The sequence below is a fragment of the Myotis yumanensis genome, unplaced genomic scaffold, assembly GCF_028538775.1.
Source record: "Myotis yumanensis isolate MYYU_CA2020_CCGP unplaced genomic scaffold, mMyoYum1.0.hap1 SCAF_22, whole genome shotgun sequence".
In the NCBI taxonomy this organism is placed as follows: Eukaryota; Metazoa; Chordata; class Mammalia; order Chiroptera; family Vespertilionidae; genus Myotis; species Myotis yumanensis.
This window is the reverse complement of record NW_027223773.1, coordinates 6,141,545-6,160,883: the sequence shown is the minus strand read 5'-3', so window position 1 is coordinate 6,160,883 and position 19,339 is coordinate 6,141,545. Positions and strand designations below refer to the sequence as shown.

At 49.7% G+C, this 19,339-nt stretch overlaps 1 protein-coding gene across 4 annotated transcripts in view; it reads right to left on the bottom strand.

Annotated features, from left to right (window-relative positions):
• Positions 1-19,339, bottom strand: part of TP53BP2 (tumor protein p53 binding protein 2) — a 105,210-nt gene that overhangs the window by 24,094 nt on the left and 61,777 nt on the right. For 2 of the 4 annotated variants that reach the window (XM_070401197.1, XM_070401199.1), the window contains one exon: positions 4,459-4,606. In XM_070401197.1, the coding sequence (XP_070257298.1) occupies positions 4,459-4,606 (148 nt within the window). Of the gene's footprint in view, positions 1-4,458; positions 4,607-7,381; positions 7,402-18,093; positions 18,399-19,339 lie in introns of those variants that run through there. The other 2 variants (XM_070401196.1, XM_070401198.1) reach the window with 2 other exon arrangements.

The window sequence follows — 19,339 nt, the reverse complement described above, 5'->3', positions numbered from 1 at the left end:
ACTATTCCAAAGGAAATAAAATCCCCCGATTCCAGAAGCAAAGAGAGAACTCAAAGGCAGTGAGGCAACTCCCATCTTTGCTGGGTCGGACCATCTTAAAGGCCATGAACCTCCCCATACGTCTGGGAGCCAAGGCCCTGCTGGCCTGTGATAACAAGAGCAGGCCTGGGCCTGCACGTGCTGAAATGAACGTCACAGGTTCTCAAGGCCCCTCTACCACCTCCTCCCCTATCTCCTGGTCTCGGCCTCCGTGATGTGAACGTGCCCTGTGCACGGATACGTCCCACCACCCTCTCCTCCTGCAGATGGAGCAGGTCCACCCATCACTGCAGTTACCACGCCGCGTTCTAAGCATCTGCTGAAACCTGCTTCTACGTGAAGGCAGGAAATGTATCTGTCTCCCTCCCAATCGGTCCCGAGCCCAACAGGAATCTAAGAAATGCTCTCTACACAACCAACAACTGAGAGGGCAGCAAGGAACTGGAGATGGCAAATCAAAGCTGCTCGTTTTAAAAAGATTGTCAGCCAAAGAAAATAAGAAGCTTGAGAAGCCAACAAAATCAAAGTAATATACTTACTATTTGTTAAATAGGACACTTTGGACAATTTATAGCAAAAAGGGGGGAGGTTAAAACATCATAGCTATTACTTACTGAGAGCTAACACTAAGTGCACCGAGGGCTATGCGAAGCCCCCAGCACGTATTATCTCCTGGAATCTCACTCAATCCTATGGGATAGGTTCAATTATCATCCCAATTCTGTAGATAAAACACAAAGATTAAGGACCCGGCCTTCAATCATAACGCTGGTAAATGACAGAGACAGAATCGCGATACCCAAGACTTCGTTCTTAATCACACCTTACAAACAACCCTCAAATCAATTATGAGTTTACTGCAACCAATCCAAATCCCAACAGAATGCTTCACGGAGCCTTTCAAGGTAATTCTAAAACATATCTGAAAAAGGGACTATACAAGCATAGCTCAGATATTTTCTTTAAAAAGCAGAAGAATGAAATAAGCATTTGCCTTACAGATACCCAAAAAATTCGAAAACTATAGTAATTAAAACTGGTTCTGTCCCGCCCTGGCCAGAGTGGCTCAGTTGGTTGGGTGTTGTCCCTGCACCGAAAGGTCCCAGTTCAATTCCCAGTCAGGGCACATGCCCGGGTTGAGGGCGCCATTGCTGGGAGGGAGTGTGCAGGAGGCAGACAATCCATGTTTCACTCTCACATCAATATTTCTCTCTCTCTCCATCTCCCTTCCTCTGTCTCTAAAAATCAATTTTAAAAAATCTTTATAAGGCAAACAAAAGCTGGTTCTGTCCTAAATAAGAAGAAAAAATGAAAGGAACAGGCTAAAGCTTACAGAAACACCCCTTCTTAGGAGACACGACATAGCACAGGAAGTGATGTCGTGACAGCAGGGAAAAAACTGTTCAGCGAGGCACTTAAGAAGATTCACTGTCCATCTGGGGAAAAAGTTAAATCCCTAATTCACACCAGGCACAAAAATTAATGAGGCGAGGGAGGGGTGGGGGAGAGGAAGGAAGGAAAAGATCTTAAAACTTCTGGCATGAAATAACAGAAGAATATGTTTACGGTCTTGGAGTAAGGAAAGAATTTTCCCATAAAGGGGGTAACTTGGCCTGAGGTCTACAATAGAATGTTTTTTTGGTTTGTCTTTGTTTTGAATGCCTACAACGCAAGAGGGAAAAGGCAGACGCCAAAGGAAACCTACGGAGAAACCAGTTTTTAAAAATGGAAACCCAAACGGCTAATAAATTTTCAAATGGGCAGTATCAGCTTAGCAAAGATTAATATATTATCCTAGCAACTGGTGATGAGGATGCTTTTAGAAAAGGCTGGTAGCACGGTGAACTTATGTAGCCTGTGTTGAGGGAAATCTGGCAATACGTTAAATTTTAAATGCGTGACCCCTCAACCAGGCAATCCCATCTCGTTATCTGCTCTACAGAAATGCTTGCACATGACCCAGAGGCTCCTAAAAGGGTTTTACTGCAGCATATATAAAAACAAGAGCAGGATTCATGTAAATGTTTATGAATAAAGAAATGGTTAAATCAACCGTGGTTTATGCATACTGGGAAAGATTATGTGATTATTAGAAATAATGCTGTGAATGTACACAGCTTAAAATACCTCCAAGCTCTGTTGGAAGGTAAAATAGTAAAGGGCAGGGTATTGATACACATAAAGCAAAAATAGAGAAAGGCATAACCCACTAAACTATTTCTATAGCTACGTACAAATGCAGAGAAGTCTGAAAAGCCTGAAGAAGAAGGCTAAAGTCATAAGCAATTACACCAAGTGATCAGGGGATGGACTTGGGGGAGACACCTCCATTCTATTGATATTATTTCCCCTCTTATAAAAAGAACATATTCAGATGCTACCCACCCTTTTTCATTTAAAACGTTAGAAGGAAAAGAATCCTTAATCATCGTCACATAACATGGGTTAGTGACTTCAAGTGAGCAGAGCTGGAGAGGAAAGGGAGGCAGCGGAATCCCGTGTTCCGGGAAGAGAATGAGACTTTCATTCCCCCCATGGAAGTCAGGAGGAGGGCAGGCACACCTTCAGGCAGAACCTGAGGCGCGTGCAGAAGCGGAAACGGAGGGATCTGGTGGGCGGTTCCAGTCACCTCGGGGGAGTGTAAGGCAGGGTGAAGGGAGCTCATGTACTCACTCAGTGAGCACTGACTGAGCACGAGCACCTACTACGTGCCAGGCACTCCTCGCACTGCAGCAGCAGCGAGCAGGGAAGCAGATCTTTTCTCTCCAGGAGTCTACACGCTAGTGCATGTGTTTGGAGTGACAGGGATCAAAAGGGCAATAAATAAACACACACACACACACACACACACACACACACACAGAGCGATGTGTGGATGCAGAGGATTAAACCAGGATGACATCTTAGAGAACTTCCTGGCTACCTTCGCAAGATGCTCAGGCAAAGCCTCTCCGAGGAAGGAACATTTTAACCGAAACCCCAAGACCGGAGGGAGCAGCACTGACAAATCCAGAGGGAAACAAGCCAGGTCGTGGGAACAGCTAGTGCCCTGGCTCTGAGGCGGGCAAGAGCCGACTGTGGTTCACTCGTGAATATAAAAAAGCTGCGGAGGGACAAGGAGGGAACAGGACCAGATGACAACACAGACAGCAAGCCTCTAAGGTCCACAATCCAGGAAAGCGTTTGGATTTTATTCAAGTAGAAGAGAAAGCTCTACGGGATGTCAATACAAAAGTCCAACCATCGACTTTCCACCATCCTAAGGGCATAGAAGGCAATCCATTGTAAGCCAGGAAGAGAGCTCTCACCAGAAACCCAAGTCAGCTGGACTTCCCAGCCTCAGAAATGTGAGAAATAAATTTATGTTGTTCAAAAAAAAAAAAAATGTCCAACCATCAGATTCTCATTTAAAGGGATCACTTGGGTTTCTTTATGCAAACGGTTTAATCTAGCTCTTAGGTGAAGGTTAAAAAAATAAGCGATTCATGGAGCGTGAAGACCTTCCAGAACACCCAAGGGTGGGAAAGGCAACACAGACAGGTACGAGGAAGTGCGGGGAAACCGGGCGCTCAGCTGAAGTCGGGTTTCGTGGCCGGTGTGAACCCATGAGCACAGTGTGTCACCTGCACCCCCAGCGGAGAAAGGGGGAACAGCGGAGCTCACCAGGCCGTGCAGGAACCAGCAGAACTCGGGAAAAATTCCTCCCAGGTCGACAAACTCCTATGGGGCCAAAGGAAACCAGGCCGCCCCACTTACGAACTGCCAAGAACTATGCTGAGGGACTGACTTCAAGGCTTCATGTGAGGCCTATGATTATTGTGGGGCCTCCTGCCACCACAGGAATCAGCACCGAGCAGCTCTCCCCAAAGCCTACACCACCTCAGAGGGCAAACAATCAGGAGGCCGCGCGTTCCTCACCAAGCAAAGCCTCAGCACACAAACCCTAGGCCAGTGATGGCGAACCTGTGACACGCGTGTCAGAGGGGACGCGAGAACTCATTTTTTTGGTTGATTTTTCTTTGTTAGATGGCATTTAAATATATAAAATAAATATCAAAAATATAAGTCTTTGTTTTACTATGGCTGCAAATATCAAAAAATTTCTATATGTGACACAGCACCAGAGTGAAGTTAGGGTTTTTCAAAATGCTGACACACCGAGCTCAAAAGGTTCGCCGTCACTGGCCTAGGAGCACACCAGCCGCTCCCACTGGTGTGTCAGCTGCCTGCTCTCTGACCTTTCCTACTGTGGTGCCGTCACCGTGTAGCAGAAAGAGAACAGAAGGACTTCCTATGTCACAGCAAAGCTGGAGGGGACGCTGTCTCCTGGTGGACATGCTGTTCTAGAGCCTCCCCCGCCACACCCAGGAACGGGACCGGTAGGAAACTCGGACCCAGGCACAGGCTGCGCGCGCCCACCTGAGCCGCACCACACTTCGGCCAAGTGGCAGTCGCTCTCGCCGGGCTCCTTGCACAGGTCCACCACATCCCGGCATATTGTTTCTGGGGTCACGGGGACTTCGGTAAAGTGCTGCTCGTTGTTGCTGAGGTACACGGTAAGAAACATCTGGAAACAAAGAGAAAGCGAGAGTTATCAGACTGCCCACACCGGCCGTGTTCGCTTTGTGCTCACCTTCGCTTCCCGTCCCCAAACAGGCCCGGGTGCAAATGTTCAACAGGACAGTCTGGCTCACCCTGGACGGGAGTGAGGGGTGAGTGTGTGTGTGTGTGTGGGGGGGGGGGGGGGGGGGTCTGGAGCCCTGCCCACTGGGTTCCTGCCCCCTCCGGAGCAGAGCCTGCAGCAGCCTGGGGAGCCCTGGGGACAGTCACACCAGTTCACACGAAAGGTGAAATTAAACCATCTCTGACATTTTACTTATGGGATTTGTCTACCAAATCCTTATACAGTTCTTAGCATGTGCCTGGCGCACACTACCCAGCAATCTTCTCACCAATCCTGTAAAGGTGATGAGGGATATCACACATACACACTCACGCACAGATACATAAGAACATAAGACAGCTACATAGGAACATAGGATGTATTGCTTCTGAAGGCAAGATGGAAACAGGACAGACCTTGGAGGGCAATCTAATGTTTACACCAGGCGCACACATTCCCTACTCAACAATTTAAACCTAAAATGTTTAAGCAAGTTAAATACCTACTTCAAAGCATGTCCTCACCAACCAGGTGTAAGCAGAAATGACCAGCTGTTATGCTACAACGTTTCTGACCTTGCAGACAAACATTCAGGCCAGCAGAGGATTTAAATTTAAAACTCATTAACAATCTTTTTCCCAGTAAAAATAGACATTGCATCTTAAAAAACGATGCTAGTTTTCACACCTATTGAATTACCAAAAAGAAAAAGGAAAAGAAAGAAAAATGCTGTTAATTCCCAGTGCTGCAGAAGCAAATTGTCGACGGCAATGCCAGTCAGTAAACCCCTATGGCTCATTCAACTCAGCGGGCACCTACTATGTGCATGCAACTCAATGAGCACCTACTCAGCGCAAATCAGTATGCATCAGGAATAGAAAACAAACCATTTGAAAGAGTAACCCCACTGTGACACTTCATCCTGTGAAAACAATTCCCATCAAAGAGAGAGCATGCCAAGGCTCTGGGCCATGAGCCTGATGGACCAGTACAGTACGTTATCCAAAAGTAATTAGTGAGACTCTACAAGATATTGGGGGGAGTTTGGGTTTTAAGGCTGTAAAAAGCAGAATGAGTAACGTCTGCACTGTGATGATGACACGAGACCATCATACAACAGCCACACAACGCCCCTTCCAGCTCCAAGTGCCCCACCTGTCACCCCCGAACTGAGAACACTGCACTCGGCCCCTCGTTGTAAAGAAGGCAGCGTCCCATTAGGGATGATGGTGGAAACTGGCTGAGACAACAGACTGGGTGCCTCAAGGATTTGGCCAGAGTGAGAGGAGAAGACATGCACAAGAGAAGGGGGGGGGGGGGGTTGGCACAGGGGCCGGGAGGAGCTGGCTCATCCCTGGGAGCTTCCTGGCTCCTCCTTGCAGTAAAACCATCTTTTCTTAAGGGAATCCAAGTCTCCGCTTCTTACAGCCCAAGCTCTTAATCCCCATAAACGTGTATAACATAGAAAGTAACCCAGAGCCCTAGCCGGTTTGGCTCAGTGGATAGAGCATCGGCCTGTGGAGCGAAGGGTCCTGGGTTCGATTCCGGTCAAGGGCACATGCCCAGGTTGCAGGCTCCATCCCCAGTAGGGGGTGTGCAGGAGACAGCCAGTCCATGATTCACTCTCATCATTGTTTCTATCCCTCTCTCCCTCTCCCTTCCTCTCTGAAATCAATAAAAATTTATTTTAAAAAAGTAACCTAGAAAACATAGAAGGTCACCCATTACCACTAGAAGGCAATCCAGAAAAGTCAAAGGTGGATTCTGTTGAAACAATAAATAAAACAAAAGAAAAACAGCTACAGTTCCCATATGAGGTCAGAGCCCTTCCAGCTAATGACACCAGGTTTGCACATTCTGATACACAGCTCGAGGCCTGCACAGATACACGGTTCTCGGCCTCAACTTGGCCAACACGGCAGCACTTTGAAACTGTTACACAAAAATTGCAAAGTATTAGATAAATAACAAAGATTAACTAAGCTCACAGAATTCCACCGGCTGCTGCTCTGGCAAATGGACAGCGTGTTTACTGACAGACAAGCAACTTACACTTCAGTATGAAACAGGACTTCTCTCCTCTGTCGTCCCCACCCGCCCAAAACTCTCTTTGAAGGTGAACTCTTCAAGAATAGCCACTGTTTTCACTGTAAATATGAGACTTGGGTGTTTATTAAATACAGAAATACTTAATACGCAGTCTGTCTACTAAACACAGTCTACACAAAGAAAAGGCTGTCATTACATAAGATCGGCACCTTGCCTCGCCAATGCCACCTCTCAGAGGGCTCGTACATCAGGTCTCCGACAGGCAGCACGGGGATTGTTTTCTCTTTATACGAAAATTCTTTAAAAAGGACTCAGAGAAGCGATCTACTTAGCTGCTAAGGAGAGGGCCGGGGTACAAGTCTGTTCTTCTGATCTAATCCTCTACCCTTTCTGCTGTCCACGCAGCAGAAAAATAACTAGGAAGTGCTCTATTTAACCACAGCAATCCAAGCCCGAATAGAGATCTGGTCTTTCACTTTCTGGGAAACAACAGCTTTGTCTCTTTAAAAGCGTAATTACAAATAAGAATGATGAGCGGTGTGCTCTGTTTAAGATTACTACCCCCGCCCCCCAAAGCCCCCAGAATTAATGCTGGCATGAATGGCAGCACAGGCGGTGACCCCTCTCTACCTTGTCTGCACGAAGACTGGCTCCGGGGTGACTAACTGTGTGAGGCCCTGGGTGCTGGGCCAGCACTGTGACGTTGCTGCAGGTTCCTGGGCAGGAGACCTGGGGCCTAACCCCGGATTTGTTAATAATTACTTAGCCAACCTTAGGGAAATAATGTCACCTCCCCGAATCTCAGCTCCTCGTCTTCAAAGTAAGAGTCTTTAAGTTCCCTAAGGGCTACCATTATTTTAGGTGTTTATTCGGTGTCAGAGTAAAAGCCAACATCTTGATACCAGCCTGCAAGTTGGACGTCAGCAATCCAGGCATGCAGTGAGGGCCTGCGTGAAGGCAGTGGGGGGACCTAGAAAAATGGCAGATTCAACCGAGAAGACAGGCAGTGGGGACTAGGTGAGGGTGGGGGTGAAGTCAGGGTGGAGTAAAGGGGTGTGCAGGAACTGACCAATCCAGTGACTAGTGAGAAAGTCAGTTCAGGAAGAAACCGGGTTGCTTTGTTGTGTGCCTGTGACAGCGTGGGGTGGGGTAGGGCCAGAGTTTGTTTTGGATCAGCTGCGTGATCCTGCCACCAGCACCTGCCCCCATCCCCTCTCAGTCCTCATCGCCTAATCCCCTGCGCGCTCTCTGTTCCACCAGCGTCCCCCTTGCTGTTCCTCACACGCCAAGCACATTCCCCGCTCAGAGCCCGAGCACTTCTGTTCCTCTGTTCGCAATGCTCTTCCCTGCAGGCCACTCAAACGCCGCCTTCTCCGTGCGCCTTCCCTGGCCACCTGCTAAAAGGCCACTTCCCTGCTGTATGTCTCTTCTTGGCACAGTCGCTGCTAACACACTACATTTGTTTAATTATTACATTTCTTTAACGTGTTCTTATGACCTGTCTTCCCTATTAAAACAGTCCAGGGTTTTGTCCATTCAATGCTCTGCCCTCAGCACCACGAATGTGCCTGGTATGTAACAAGGAAACGGTAAGTATTTGTTTATGATTAATAAATTCTTTAGCGGTGACTGCATTTCACAGATTCACCTCTGATTGAGTTTCACAGTAAGTTCTCTTTCAGGCGCGGTAAATGCTGCAGCGAACAGCACAGCGAGACACTGGGGGGAATCAGTGTGTCCCCTCCTCATTTCTCCAGCTTCTATCATGACTTTAACAAGTCATCCCACTGTTTCAACGTTCTTCGTTCATTCACTACTTAGAGGCCATCATTTTATAATCTAAGTTCCAATAGAACTGATCCTGACTAAATAGCTAAGACAGCAGACAGTACAAAATCCAAGAGATAGAGAGAGCTGTGTGGAGAGGGACATGGCCGGCCCCAGGGGAGGGAGCACATCAAAGGCCAACCCGGCTTCCTCCCTCCTCAATCCCCTACTGCTCTCCACTGGCCACTCAACAGCAGTCAGGTGGCCTGGGGAGCAGTTTGTGGAAATCGACCTTCGGGCACCAGGCAGGTGGGGAAGGTGGAGGGGGGTCTGGAAGGGAAGCGGAGATGGGGTGACTCCCACACCCGCCTGGTCAGGGAGGGGCCGAGCGAGAGCCTCGCTAACGTCCCAAGCAGAGAACCAGCCCAGCCGGGCGCCAGGCCCGAGGAAGGAAGGAGTCGGTCACGGCTGTGGAAGAGGAAGGTCGCTGGAGGCAGCACAGGGAAGGGGCTCCCGATTCCAAAGGCAGTGATCCAGAGGCCCGATCACGCAGGACTTCGAAGGCCACAGGTCCTCATCGTCGGTGTGGACAGAGCTGCTCAGCACAGATGCTGGGCCCCGCCCGAGTCTCTGATTCAGCAGATGGGGAGGGACTGCGCGTCTGCATTGCTGTGTGTGTGTTTGTGTGTGTGTGTGTGTGTGTGTTGTGTTTTTCTATAGATTCTGCATTTCCAACAAGCTCCCCTGTGACGCGGACGCTGCTGGTCCACAGACCACAAGCTGAGAACCGGTGTTCTAAGGCCCCAGCAAGAATCTGGGTTCTAATCTAAGAGGCCATGGGGGCAAAGCACTAAAAGGCACAGAGTAGATGAGTGGTTGCCAGGGGCTGGAGGGACTTCCTTTTGGGGTGATGGAATGTTCTGGAGTTAGCGATGACAGTTAACAACCTTCTGAGGGCACTGAAGCCACTGAACTGCACACTTCACAACAGGGGTGGGGAACGCCGGCCCTCGGGCTGGACTGAATAGGCCCGGGAAATCCTTTGGTCTGGCCCTGCCAAGGCAGTAGGGGTGAGCTAATGAAATGTTTCACCCAATACAGCAGGCTCATTTTCAAGCTGATAATTCTGTATGGCCCACGAATGATGTTATAAATATCCAATGGCCCTGGCAGGAAAAGGTCCCGCCGCCCCCCCCCGCCCCCCCCAACCCCGCCTTACAGGGTGAATTTTGTGGTATATGAATTGCATCCTAATTTAAAAGGCCTACTACATGCTTACTATGTGAGAGAGAAAAATCTCTTAAGGAAGATAAATTTACCCATGGGAAAACCAGAGAACAACTTAGTACTAATATGCATGAATGAGACGTGGAGGTAAGATGGAAATTCAGAAATGGGGAAAAAACAAATGTGATCTGAGAGACTGAAGTGTCAGCCAGGAGGTGTAAACGAATGGAAAACATAAAAACGAACCTATAGTAACCTTACTTCCCAAATGCCGTGTTTTCCTGACACTTGCTAGTTTCTAATACACCATAAAGCACCATATCCCCAGGAAACAGACATGACTCATCGCTTCTTTCCCATGCGGAGCAGCGGAATGGGTCCCTCCAGTTAACTCCCCTGGGAAACAGCTGTGAGAAACTCGATTATTCTCTGACTCAAGCGACAGCGTTCGTGCCTGGGAACTTCTGGGCTCAGTTCTCTCAGTCATAGAGTGCAGCGACAATCAGATCAAATCAAGGTCCAGCCTGCACAGATGTACCGAGCCTCTCACTGGACACGAGGAGGAAACTGCCAGGCGGCTGCAAATGCTCAAAGCGCTCAGCCACTGAGTCAGGGCTTTCCTTCCCTGGTAGGATCAGCCCTTCTCAGTGACATTAAAACGCCAACTTCCTTCCGACTTGTAAGTCAGGAACTTCAACTTTTTATGGTACGAACTGCAGAGAAAGAGATCAATCAATCACTATATAATAAACTAAGTGGAGCGTAGCCCTGGGCAGGTAGCTCAGTTGGTTAGAACATCGGCCCAATGTGCCAAGGTTGTGGGCTGGACGGTCAGGGCACACACAAGAATCAACCACTGAATGCATAAATAAGTGGAACAACAAATCTATTCCTCTCTCTCTCTCTCTCTCTCTCTCTCTCCCCTATCTCCCCTTCCTCTCTCTAAAATCAACTTAAAGATTTTTTTTAAAAAAGAACAGAGGATATAACAGACAGATCATATAAGATAATATAAATGATAAAACCTGAGGAGGAAATAAATGTAAACTAAAACAATGAGGTACCACGCACAACTATTAAATTAGTTTTCAATTCAAAGATAAGCTCCGACAGAGATGGGTTGTGAAAAGGTGATTCACGCCTGGCCAGAGCGGCTCAGTCGGTGAGCACAGCCCTGTGCACCTAAAGGTTGCTGGTCTGGTTCCCAGTCAGGGCACACACTGAGCTGCAGGTTTAATCCCCTGAAGGCAACCAATCCATGTTTCTCTCTCTCTCTTCCTCCCGCTCTCCCCACCTCCCTCTCTTCCTCCCCCCCTCCCATAATTGTTCCTCTCTCCAAGCATGTCCTAGGGTGAGGATTAGAGAGAGAGAGAGAGAGAGAGAGAGAGAGAGGATTACATCAGCCCAGGCAAGAGCAGGGTAAAGTGGAAGAGGAGCCTGGACTAGAGAGGAGGGACCGTGACTCGGGGATGGAAGTTATGGGAGGAAATGGAAGAATGGAAGGGAGTGGGCCACAGCACCCAGGTCTCCGGCTGCTGAAGGCAACAAGCAAAACCTATCAGAGAAGGATCCCATCTCCCTTTAATATACAGTGTTGTCCGAAATAGCTCCCTTCCCAGGAAGTCAACGGATTATCCAAAAACGACCTCTGTATCACAAACTAGCTAGCAGTTACCGTCCACCTAGACCACGTGCTGCAGAAAAACCCTGGCTGGAGAAGCCCGTTCTAGAACTCAAGCAGCTCTCCTGAATTTCCTAAATCGCTTGATACTTTGCATCTCTGTCGATCAAATGAAGACATCCCTGGTTTTTAAAAACAGTCAAGGAACTGTTAGGTGAGCACATCGGAAGCGTCCGGGGATGGTCACGTGGTCACAAGTACAGTTGGTGCAGAGCATTAAGGTCATGGCTTCCTTCAGAAACCTGCGTGCTCCACTCAGCGTGACAAGAGACGGCGGCTCCTCTCACGCCTGCACGGCGCTCAGGGAGATAACACTGGCGCGGTTTCTCCAGGGACCAGTCTCCCCTCTCCCTGACCTGGTCTTATTCCCACGCCTGGGTCGGCATCACTGCTTCTTCGCTCGCCCCTGGCATTCTGAGTGTTCAAACGAGTGGAGACTGTGTTGATTGAGTTCATGGCCAGCCCACGCCATCCGCTGGGCCCGGGTGGGGTGAGGTAACTTGGAGTCGTTTGGGGTGGTTTTCTGCAGACTTTCCTGCAGCGGGTGCTCTCTCCCCGCTTCCCACCTTTCCCAGGCCTTCCATTCGGGCACCTCCACAGCCATTCTCCACTTTTACAGCTCAAAGCTCTCCCCGTGGCTGCCACCTCCCTTCCCAGGCCACCTGAGCTCTCCACCCCACCCGGAAGCTGCCCTGCGGCCCCGCTCCACTCAGCTCCTGCCCTGCCCCTGGCCACCAGTCTCCCCGGCCCCTGGGCGTCCTCCAGGCCCAGGCTCCAGGGCCTAGGAGTTCTTCCACTCGAAAGGCTCCACTCACAAACCTGCACAGGACCAGCTCCTTCGGGTCCGCAGGTCTGAGCTGAGCTGTCCACCCTCTTCCCTGGCCACCCCAGTCCCATTATCCTACTTACACCCCACTCTCGTGTTTTCTTTTATTTTCCATCTCTCCACCCCCTCCCCCACTCCACCCCCACTAAGCTCCATGAAAGGAAGGTCCCTGAAATCTGTCTTCTTCTTTTCTGTATCCATGGCACTTGGAATATAGAGAATGTTTATAAATACTTGTTGAACAGATGTTGTCCCCAAAAGGCCATCCGTAAATAACCAACAGGCTAATGAGGAAGAGAGAAGAGCATGACTCTGATTTCATTCAACATCAGCTCCTAGCTTATGTCCAATAGATTCACCTCACTAGATGGAGTCACTACTCCCCACTATAGAGAAGCAGCGCGTGGAGACCGTGTCCCTGGGCCCCCATCTGATGTCCCACCAGCAGGGGGCATCCCTTCGGCCACGGCTGCTGCGCCATACGAGCCCCTGCAAAGGGCTGAGGAGCGCCGGTGGCAGCTCACACGGCAGTTTTATGATTCCCCCCCCTCCACACCGCCCAGCACTAGTCCACTTCAGATTCTTTCTTCCCTACATCACCTCAAGCCCTGTTAAAAGATAGAAAGATTAGCCAACACCCACATACCGAAGGTAATTACTACCCCTCTTCCCTCACCCTGCAGAGGTGGGAGAGCTGAGGTCTCCACGGAAGTAGAGGAGGTAGAGAAGTCAGAGATGCCTCCACTGCCAGGGTGAGAGCATCTCCTCCACATCATAGTGATAAGAGAGCCATTTAGCAATCTTCTCCTCCAGTTTGGGTTTTAAGGACGGAAAGATGTCCCCGTTTTCCTTTTACTGCTTCAAGAATAATTAGAGTTATGCTCAAGGAGGCAATATTTGAAGTTATCATTAGCCAAGAGCTTGATGTCATCGGCCTATCATCGCCACGTCTGCCCGGCCAAGTATGTAAGAGGATTCTAATCTCGTCTAATCTCGGCATCACCATCTCTAAGAGCGTGTGTTTGGAGGAGGGCCTGGATCCATATCTCATTGCTGCTGAGGGACCAGGAGCAAATTACCGAAACCCTTCCGGCTTCCAGCTCCTAATCTGTGGGATGAGGATGAGAAGACTCGAATCACAGGGTCTTTACTGGGTGACCAACCTACATCACTGGGCACAGTGCCAGGCACAGGGATGTCCTCAGAAGCTTCCTCGCCTCCCCTGGACGGGAAACGAGCGCCCAGGACACTGGTTTGCAGGCAGAGGGGTCATTCTCGGTGGAAGATCAGCCCGCCGTCCTGGCCGTTTCTCACCGCCACCATTCGTACTGGACACTGGGATTCCGTAAACACTCCCTGAGGCTTTCTGCGATCTTTCTAAACGTGCGTCGTAGGGATTTTTAGTTGAAAGGTTTGAAATCTAAATGAAGTAATAGTTATCATAAATTTGTTTCTAGAAAAACAACTGAAGTCTCCATTCCACATGAAAGTTCACTATTTACTGGCCAAACGACCATTTTCAATGAAAATCTGACTCTGTTATCATCCAAATAAATAACTTGGTTTGGGATAAATTTTATGTAGAAAAAAATAAAACTAAAAGTGACCACAGCTGCCAGTTAGTGAAGTTACTTTTATGTTTAGAATTTGCATCTTTGATCATTTTCTTCTGATAAGACAGTATGCGAAGTGTTTTAAGAACCACCGTCTCCTTAAAACTCAGTGCTCCTGAAGGATCTGCTAATGACTAAAGTTTCTTGGCTCTCCCCAATGACATGTAAAAATTTTTAAAGATTTTTAAAAATATATATTTTTAGAGAGAGAGAGAGGAAGGAAGAGGGATAGAGAGAGAGAGAGAGAAACATCGATCACTGCTGAGGCCTATTATGACTTCGGAGCTGATGCTTCCACTTAGATGTTACTCCTGAGGCCATTAAACTGCTTTTTAAACCTTCATCGGTTACCCTGCGTTCCATCTACCAATGTTCTATTAAGAGCCAATGACATTTTTTAAATTGATTTTTAGAGAAAGGGAGAGGGAGAGAGAGAAATATCTATGTGAGAGCAAAACATTGATCAGCTGCCTCCTGCACGCCCCTACTGGGGACTGAACCCATAACCCGGTCACGTGTCCTGACTGGGAATCGAACCGGCAACCTTTCGGTGCACAGGACAATGCCCGACCTACTGAGCCACACCTGCCAGGGCATGAGATGTAAAAATTTAACGTCTCACCTACCACTCCAGCATAAGTACACATTGCACACCCAGTCTGTCATCTGTGTTTTCTTTTCTCAATTACTTCGATTACAGAAGAATGTTCTGTTGAGTACCTAGCACACCACCCAAAAAAACAAGTATTTCAGTAACGTTCGACTTGATGAAGGGGCATGACCTGAAGGAACACTCCAGGTTCCTAACCTCTTGCATCCCACCCTTCTTCTTCTTAGCAGAGAAGGTTGGTGAGAGGTTTACAACACATACGGCCGATCATACCCACGTGTATCGGTTCTCAGTCACCCTATTTGAGCTGAAGGGCTCAGTGTCCGATGAACTTCAGAAAGACGTTTAGGGGTGTCACCCACTATGGTAGAAACCCGGAGATAAAGGTCTACAGTATTCCTTAAAAGCTCCAGAAAGGAGAGGTTTCGTTTTATTGTTTTTACTGTCTGCTGTTGGGGGACAGGGGACATGAAGAGGGAGAAAAGCAGTTCCTCCTAGAAGCAGCGTCTGAATAAAAGACACTCCAGCCGTAACCTGTTTGGCTCAGTGGATGGAGCGTCGGCCTGCGGACTAAGGGGGTCCCAGGTTCGATTCCGGTCACGGCCATGTACTTTGGTTGCGGGCGCATCCCCAGTAGGGGGTGTGCAGGAGGTAGCTGATCGATGTTTCTCTCTCATTGATGTTTCTGGCTCTCTATCTCTCTCTCTTCCTCTCTGTAAAAAAAATCAATAAAATATATATATTTTTTATAAAGACACTCCATATCCCTTCCAGCTTATTCTAAATTATTATTTTTAAATATAAGCAGCTGTACACTTGTGCAGTCTAATTTTGTTTTTGTTTTTTTCTGAAACAGGTAAAGCTACAGAAAAATTTAAATGCTTTTCAGCTTTTAATTAATACAGCAGAAGTCCCAAGGCAACAAATTTCACTACAGCACATGAAATGTGAGATACTTTGCACATTATTTTTAAACATGTGATTTATTTAGCAGCCTTCAGGAATTACAATTCTATACAGAACCTACCTTAAACTTGATTCTAGAATGAAACCTAAGCTAACTTGCTATATTACTACTCAACCACAACAAGGAATTCTTTCAGCATATGGTATAGACATACAAATACAATTATTGCAAAGCTAGAACTTGAAAGCTTTTTTCAAAATATATTTTTATTGTTTTCAGAGAGGAAGAGAGAGGGAGAAACAGAAACATCAATGATGAGAGAGAATCATCGATTGCCTGCCTTCTACACGCCTCCTACCGGGGATCAAGCCAGCAACCCAGGCATGTGCTCTGACTGGGAATCAAACCGTGACCTCCTGGTTCATAGGTTGACGCTCAACCACTGAGCCACACCAGCAGGGCTCATCATTTCTATCTCTCCCTTTCCCTTCCTCTTTGAAATCAATAAAAATATATTTAATTTTTTAAAAAAGCTTAGAGATGAGAAACATATTTAAGAAAAGTCTTATTTGCAAGTACCCAAAATATTACAGGCTAAAGACACATATAACATGAGGCTACTAAATGAAAATCTGTTTCATATGTTTATGTATTGCAAGGATAAGACTCAGTTTAAGGGGGGCAGGTGTGGGCTAGAAGGGGTCAATGGGGGAGGAAAGGGGGCATATCTGTAATAATTTCAACAATAAAAATAAATCTTTAAAAAAAAAAAAAGAATCTCGGTTGAACCAATATTGTAAATGCAGGAGAAGCTCTTACCTAGCATCTATTCAAAGCAAGGCACTGAACTAATTGCCTCATAAACAGTAATTCTAATCCTCACAACCACCCTAAGGGCGCAGTACTATAATTATCCCCATTTTACAGATGATGAAACTGAGGGACGATGGATTAAAAAAGGAAAAAAAGCCTATGGCCACGGAGGTAGTAGCTGAGCCAATACTAAGGGGTAGTCTGGCTTCAAAGGTGATACACGAGCCACCACACCACACTGCAGTCCCTCTGCTAAAACGCTCCTCTGACATTAGAAAGGCGACTAGAAGAACCATCCTGCTCAATTAAATATAGTTCCAAGAGCTACATAACCTTTTACAAATCCTGACGACCTGGTACGCAGTTGGGAGGAGGAAACAAAAGTGTTAAGAAAGCCCAAAGGATACCTGGACATAAAACCGATCTTCAAGGAGGAAAATCACACAGCAACAACCAACACTTGTCTTGGTCCTATTTTTAGGAAAAACTCACAGCCAGCCAGCCAGGCAGAGCTATTTCGAGACAAAGAAATGTAAATCCCAGGAATAAAAACTTTAACCGCAAAAACCCTCCCCCCTTATTCATGGTCTTGTATTGATTGGGCATTCGCATCACAAACTGACTTTATACTCCGGTAATACACTAAAATAGGACGCACATTCATGTAACCCACCTATGTCCCTCCTATAATTGCAAATGTATAAATACAAATGTAACCCCTCCATTCTCCGGAGCATTATCTCAATTCGTTGAGGTTCTGCTTCCCGGCATATGTCGACAGTGTGGCTCAAATAAACTCACAAAAATTCAAAAATAAATAAATAAATAAAATAGGACGCACATTGCTATTAACAACTTTCAAATTCCTGGACTCCTGGCAGGACAAAATATTGGGGACTATCGAAACTCAATGATCAGTTGTAATAAATTCAGTTTGTCCCCAACAGGAAAGGTTAGGACACCCTCCCATGACACAAGCAGAGGGGGAGCCGGGGACAGAATAATTAATAATTATACTCTGCATCTGTGGCTGCACATAAACAGAATGTGTCGTCACTCCGACCCACGGCCTGCCTCAAAGCTGTTTCTCTGCACAAATGAAGGCATTTGAGAAAACATAGCAGGACTGCAAGACGGAGGTCCCGCCTGGGTGGGAGCGGTGCACGGACAACTTCCACGGGGAAACACACAGCTACCTGCTGTGCAACCTGCAGAAGCCACTGCCACCTTCCAGGTCGCACCTTCCAGGCTGCGCGACCTTTGCAGGAAGCAGGCATTTTTCAAAAGATGCCTTCGAACCTGCCGCACACCTGCGGCCTGGGACGCACCGATCCTCGCGGAGCGCGAGCGGGCACAGGCATTTTCCTGCGATCAAAAAACTTTTTGCATTGACTTCAACCCGTTTTCCAGAAACAGACTGAGCCAGGCGGGGCTGCTACTGCCGATACCAAGATGGAAATTCAGTTCCCAGGCAAGCCAGCCGACGCACTCTTTTCGGGATGCATATTGCACTCCAGCGAAAAGTTATTATTTTTTTTTTTTTTTAAGACAAAGCAGGAAGATGCCCGGTTTCCCTGTTCTCGACCTTCGAGAACTGCACAACGTCAGGACGCAGCCGGAGAGAAAAAGAAAAGTTTGAGCGGCTGCTCGGGACCCTCCTCCCGGCCACAGGCTCCCGCGCGCGGGCCGGGGATCGCGGGGCCTGGGATCGTGGGAACCCGGAGCCTGGAGCCGCCGCGGACGCTCCCCCCGGGTTCGCAACACCCCGGCCCCGCCACGCGGGCTCAGGCCCCGGGATCGGCTCGGGACCCTACTGAGGGCGCGGACCGGACCCCCCACTCACCACCGCGCACACTTCCGGGCCTGGCGCCCCGGCCCCAGCCCGCCTGCCCGCTTACCGGCATCATGTTGGACCCGAACCGCATCGAAGCGGGTGGCCGACGGCGGCCCAGAGCCCAGCGGAGGCGCCCGGGGGTCGCGGGGCGGGGGAGGGGAGCACGGAGCGAGGCCGCCCCGGAGGCGGCGGACCTGTTGCGAGGCGGCGGCGGCGGCGGCGGTGGTGGCGGGACGGCGCGGGGTCCGCACAGCCCTCCCGCGGCCGGCGCGCCTCGGAGCCCGGGCCCAACCCCAACCCCGCGGGGCTCCGGACGCGGCTTTGTCTCCTCCGCGCTCGCGGCCGCGGGGCTGCCTCCTCCGCTCCGAACCCAACTCAGCCGGGCCTGGCCCCCGCCGAGCCCGCGCCGGCCCCGCCCCCGCGCCGGCCCCGCCCCCGGCGCGCACGCGGGTGTGGGGGGAGGGGAAGGGAGCGCGGGGCCGGGAGCGCGCGCGTGCGCATGCGCGGGGCGCGGAGGGCGGCGGGCGCGCGCGCGCTCGGGGGGAGGCGCCCTTTCCTTTCTTTGCGGCGCGGGACGTGCGTCGGGGGCGCGCGGCGGAGCCCCCAGAGCGCGCCGGGATGCCGGGGCTTGGGGGGCGGCGCCCCGGGAAAAGGGGCAGGTAAGAAAGACCCCCGAGGAGCAGCGGGCCGGCACCTCCCAACAGTGCAGGGGGGACCCTTGGCCTTGGGGATCCCCCGGCCCAGCCTCGGCGCCTGGGCCCCTCGCGGGAGGACCTGTCGGCCCCCTGGACGGCCGCGCTTCCCGGAGGCCGCGAGGACCGCCCCGTCCAGCAAGATGGAGATTGGCGGCGGAGGCTCGGCCGGCAGCACGTGCCGGGAGGTCCTGGGGGCCGGGGGTAGGGGGTTAGGAGGGGGGGAAGGAGCTCTCCGCCTTTCATCTCACTGGCCGCGGCCCAAATTCAAACTCCCGTGCGACTTTGTGTCATTTGCAAAAAGTACGCTTAAGAAAATGACTCGAATGGAATGTGTATACTTAACCACAATAAAAATGAATAAATAAAGGTTAAAAATGTGCAAAGCAGCATTCCAAGGAGCTTTTCTGCTGCTCGGGAATGCCTTGGGGTTGTACCATCCTCTTCCGCGGGGAGCGGGGCCCGGGAACCGCAGTGGCTCAGCCCGGAGAAGTAGCAGAGCTGGTTCTGGCACCGCCTCCAGGAACCCGAACCCCCGAGCAGCTTTCCTTCTGCTAACCCTCTGCAGGCTCGCTCACGGTCACTTCCCTCAGAGTCTAGAAGGTGGAGGGAATCCCC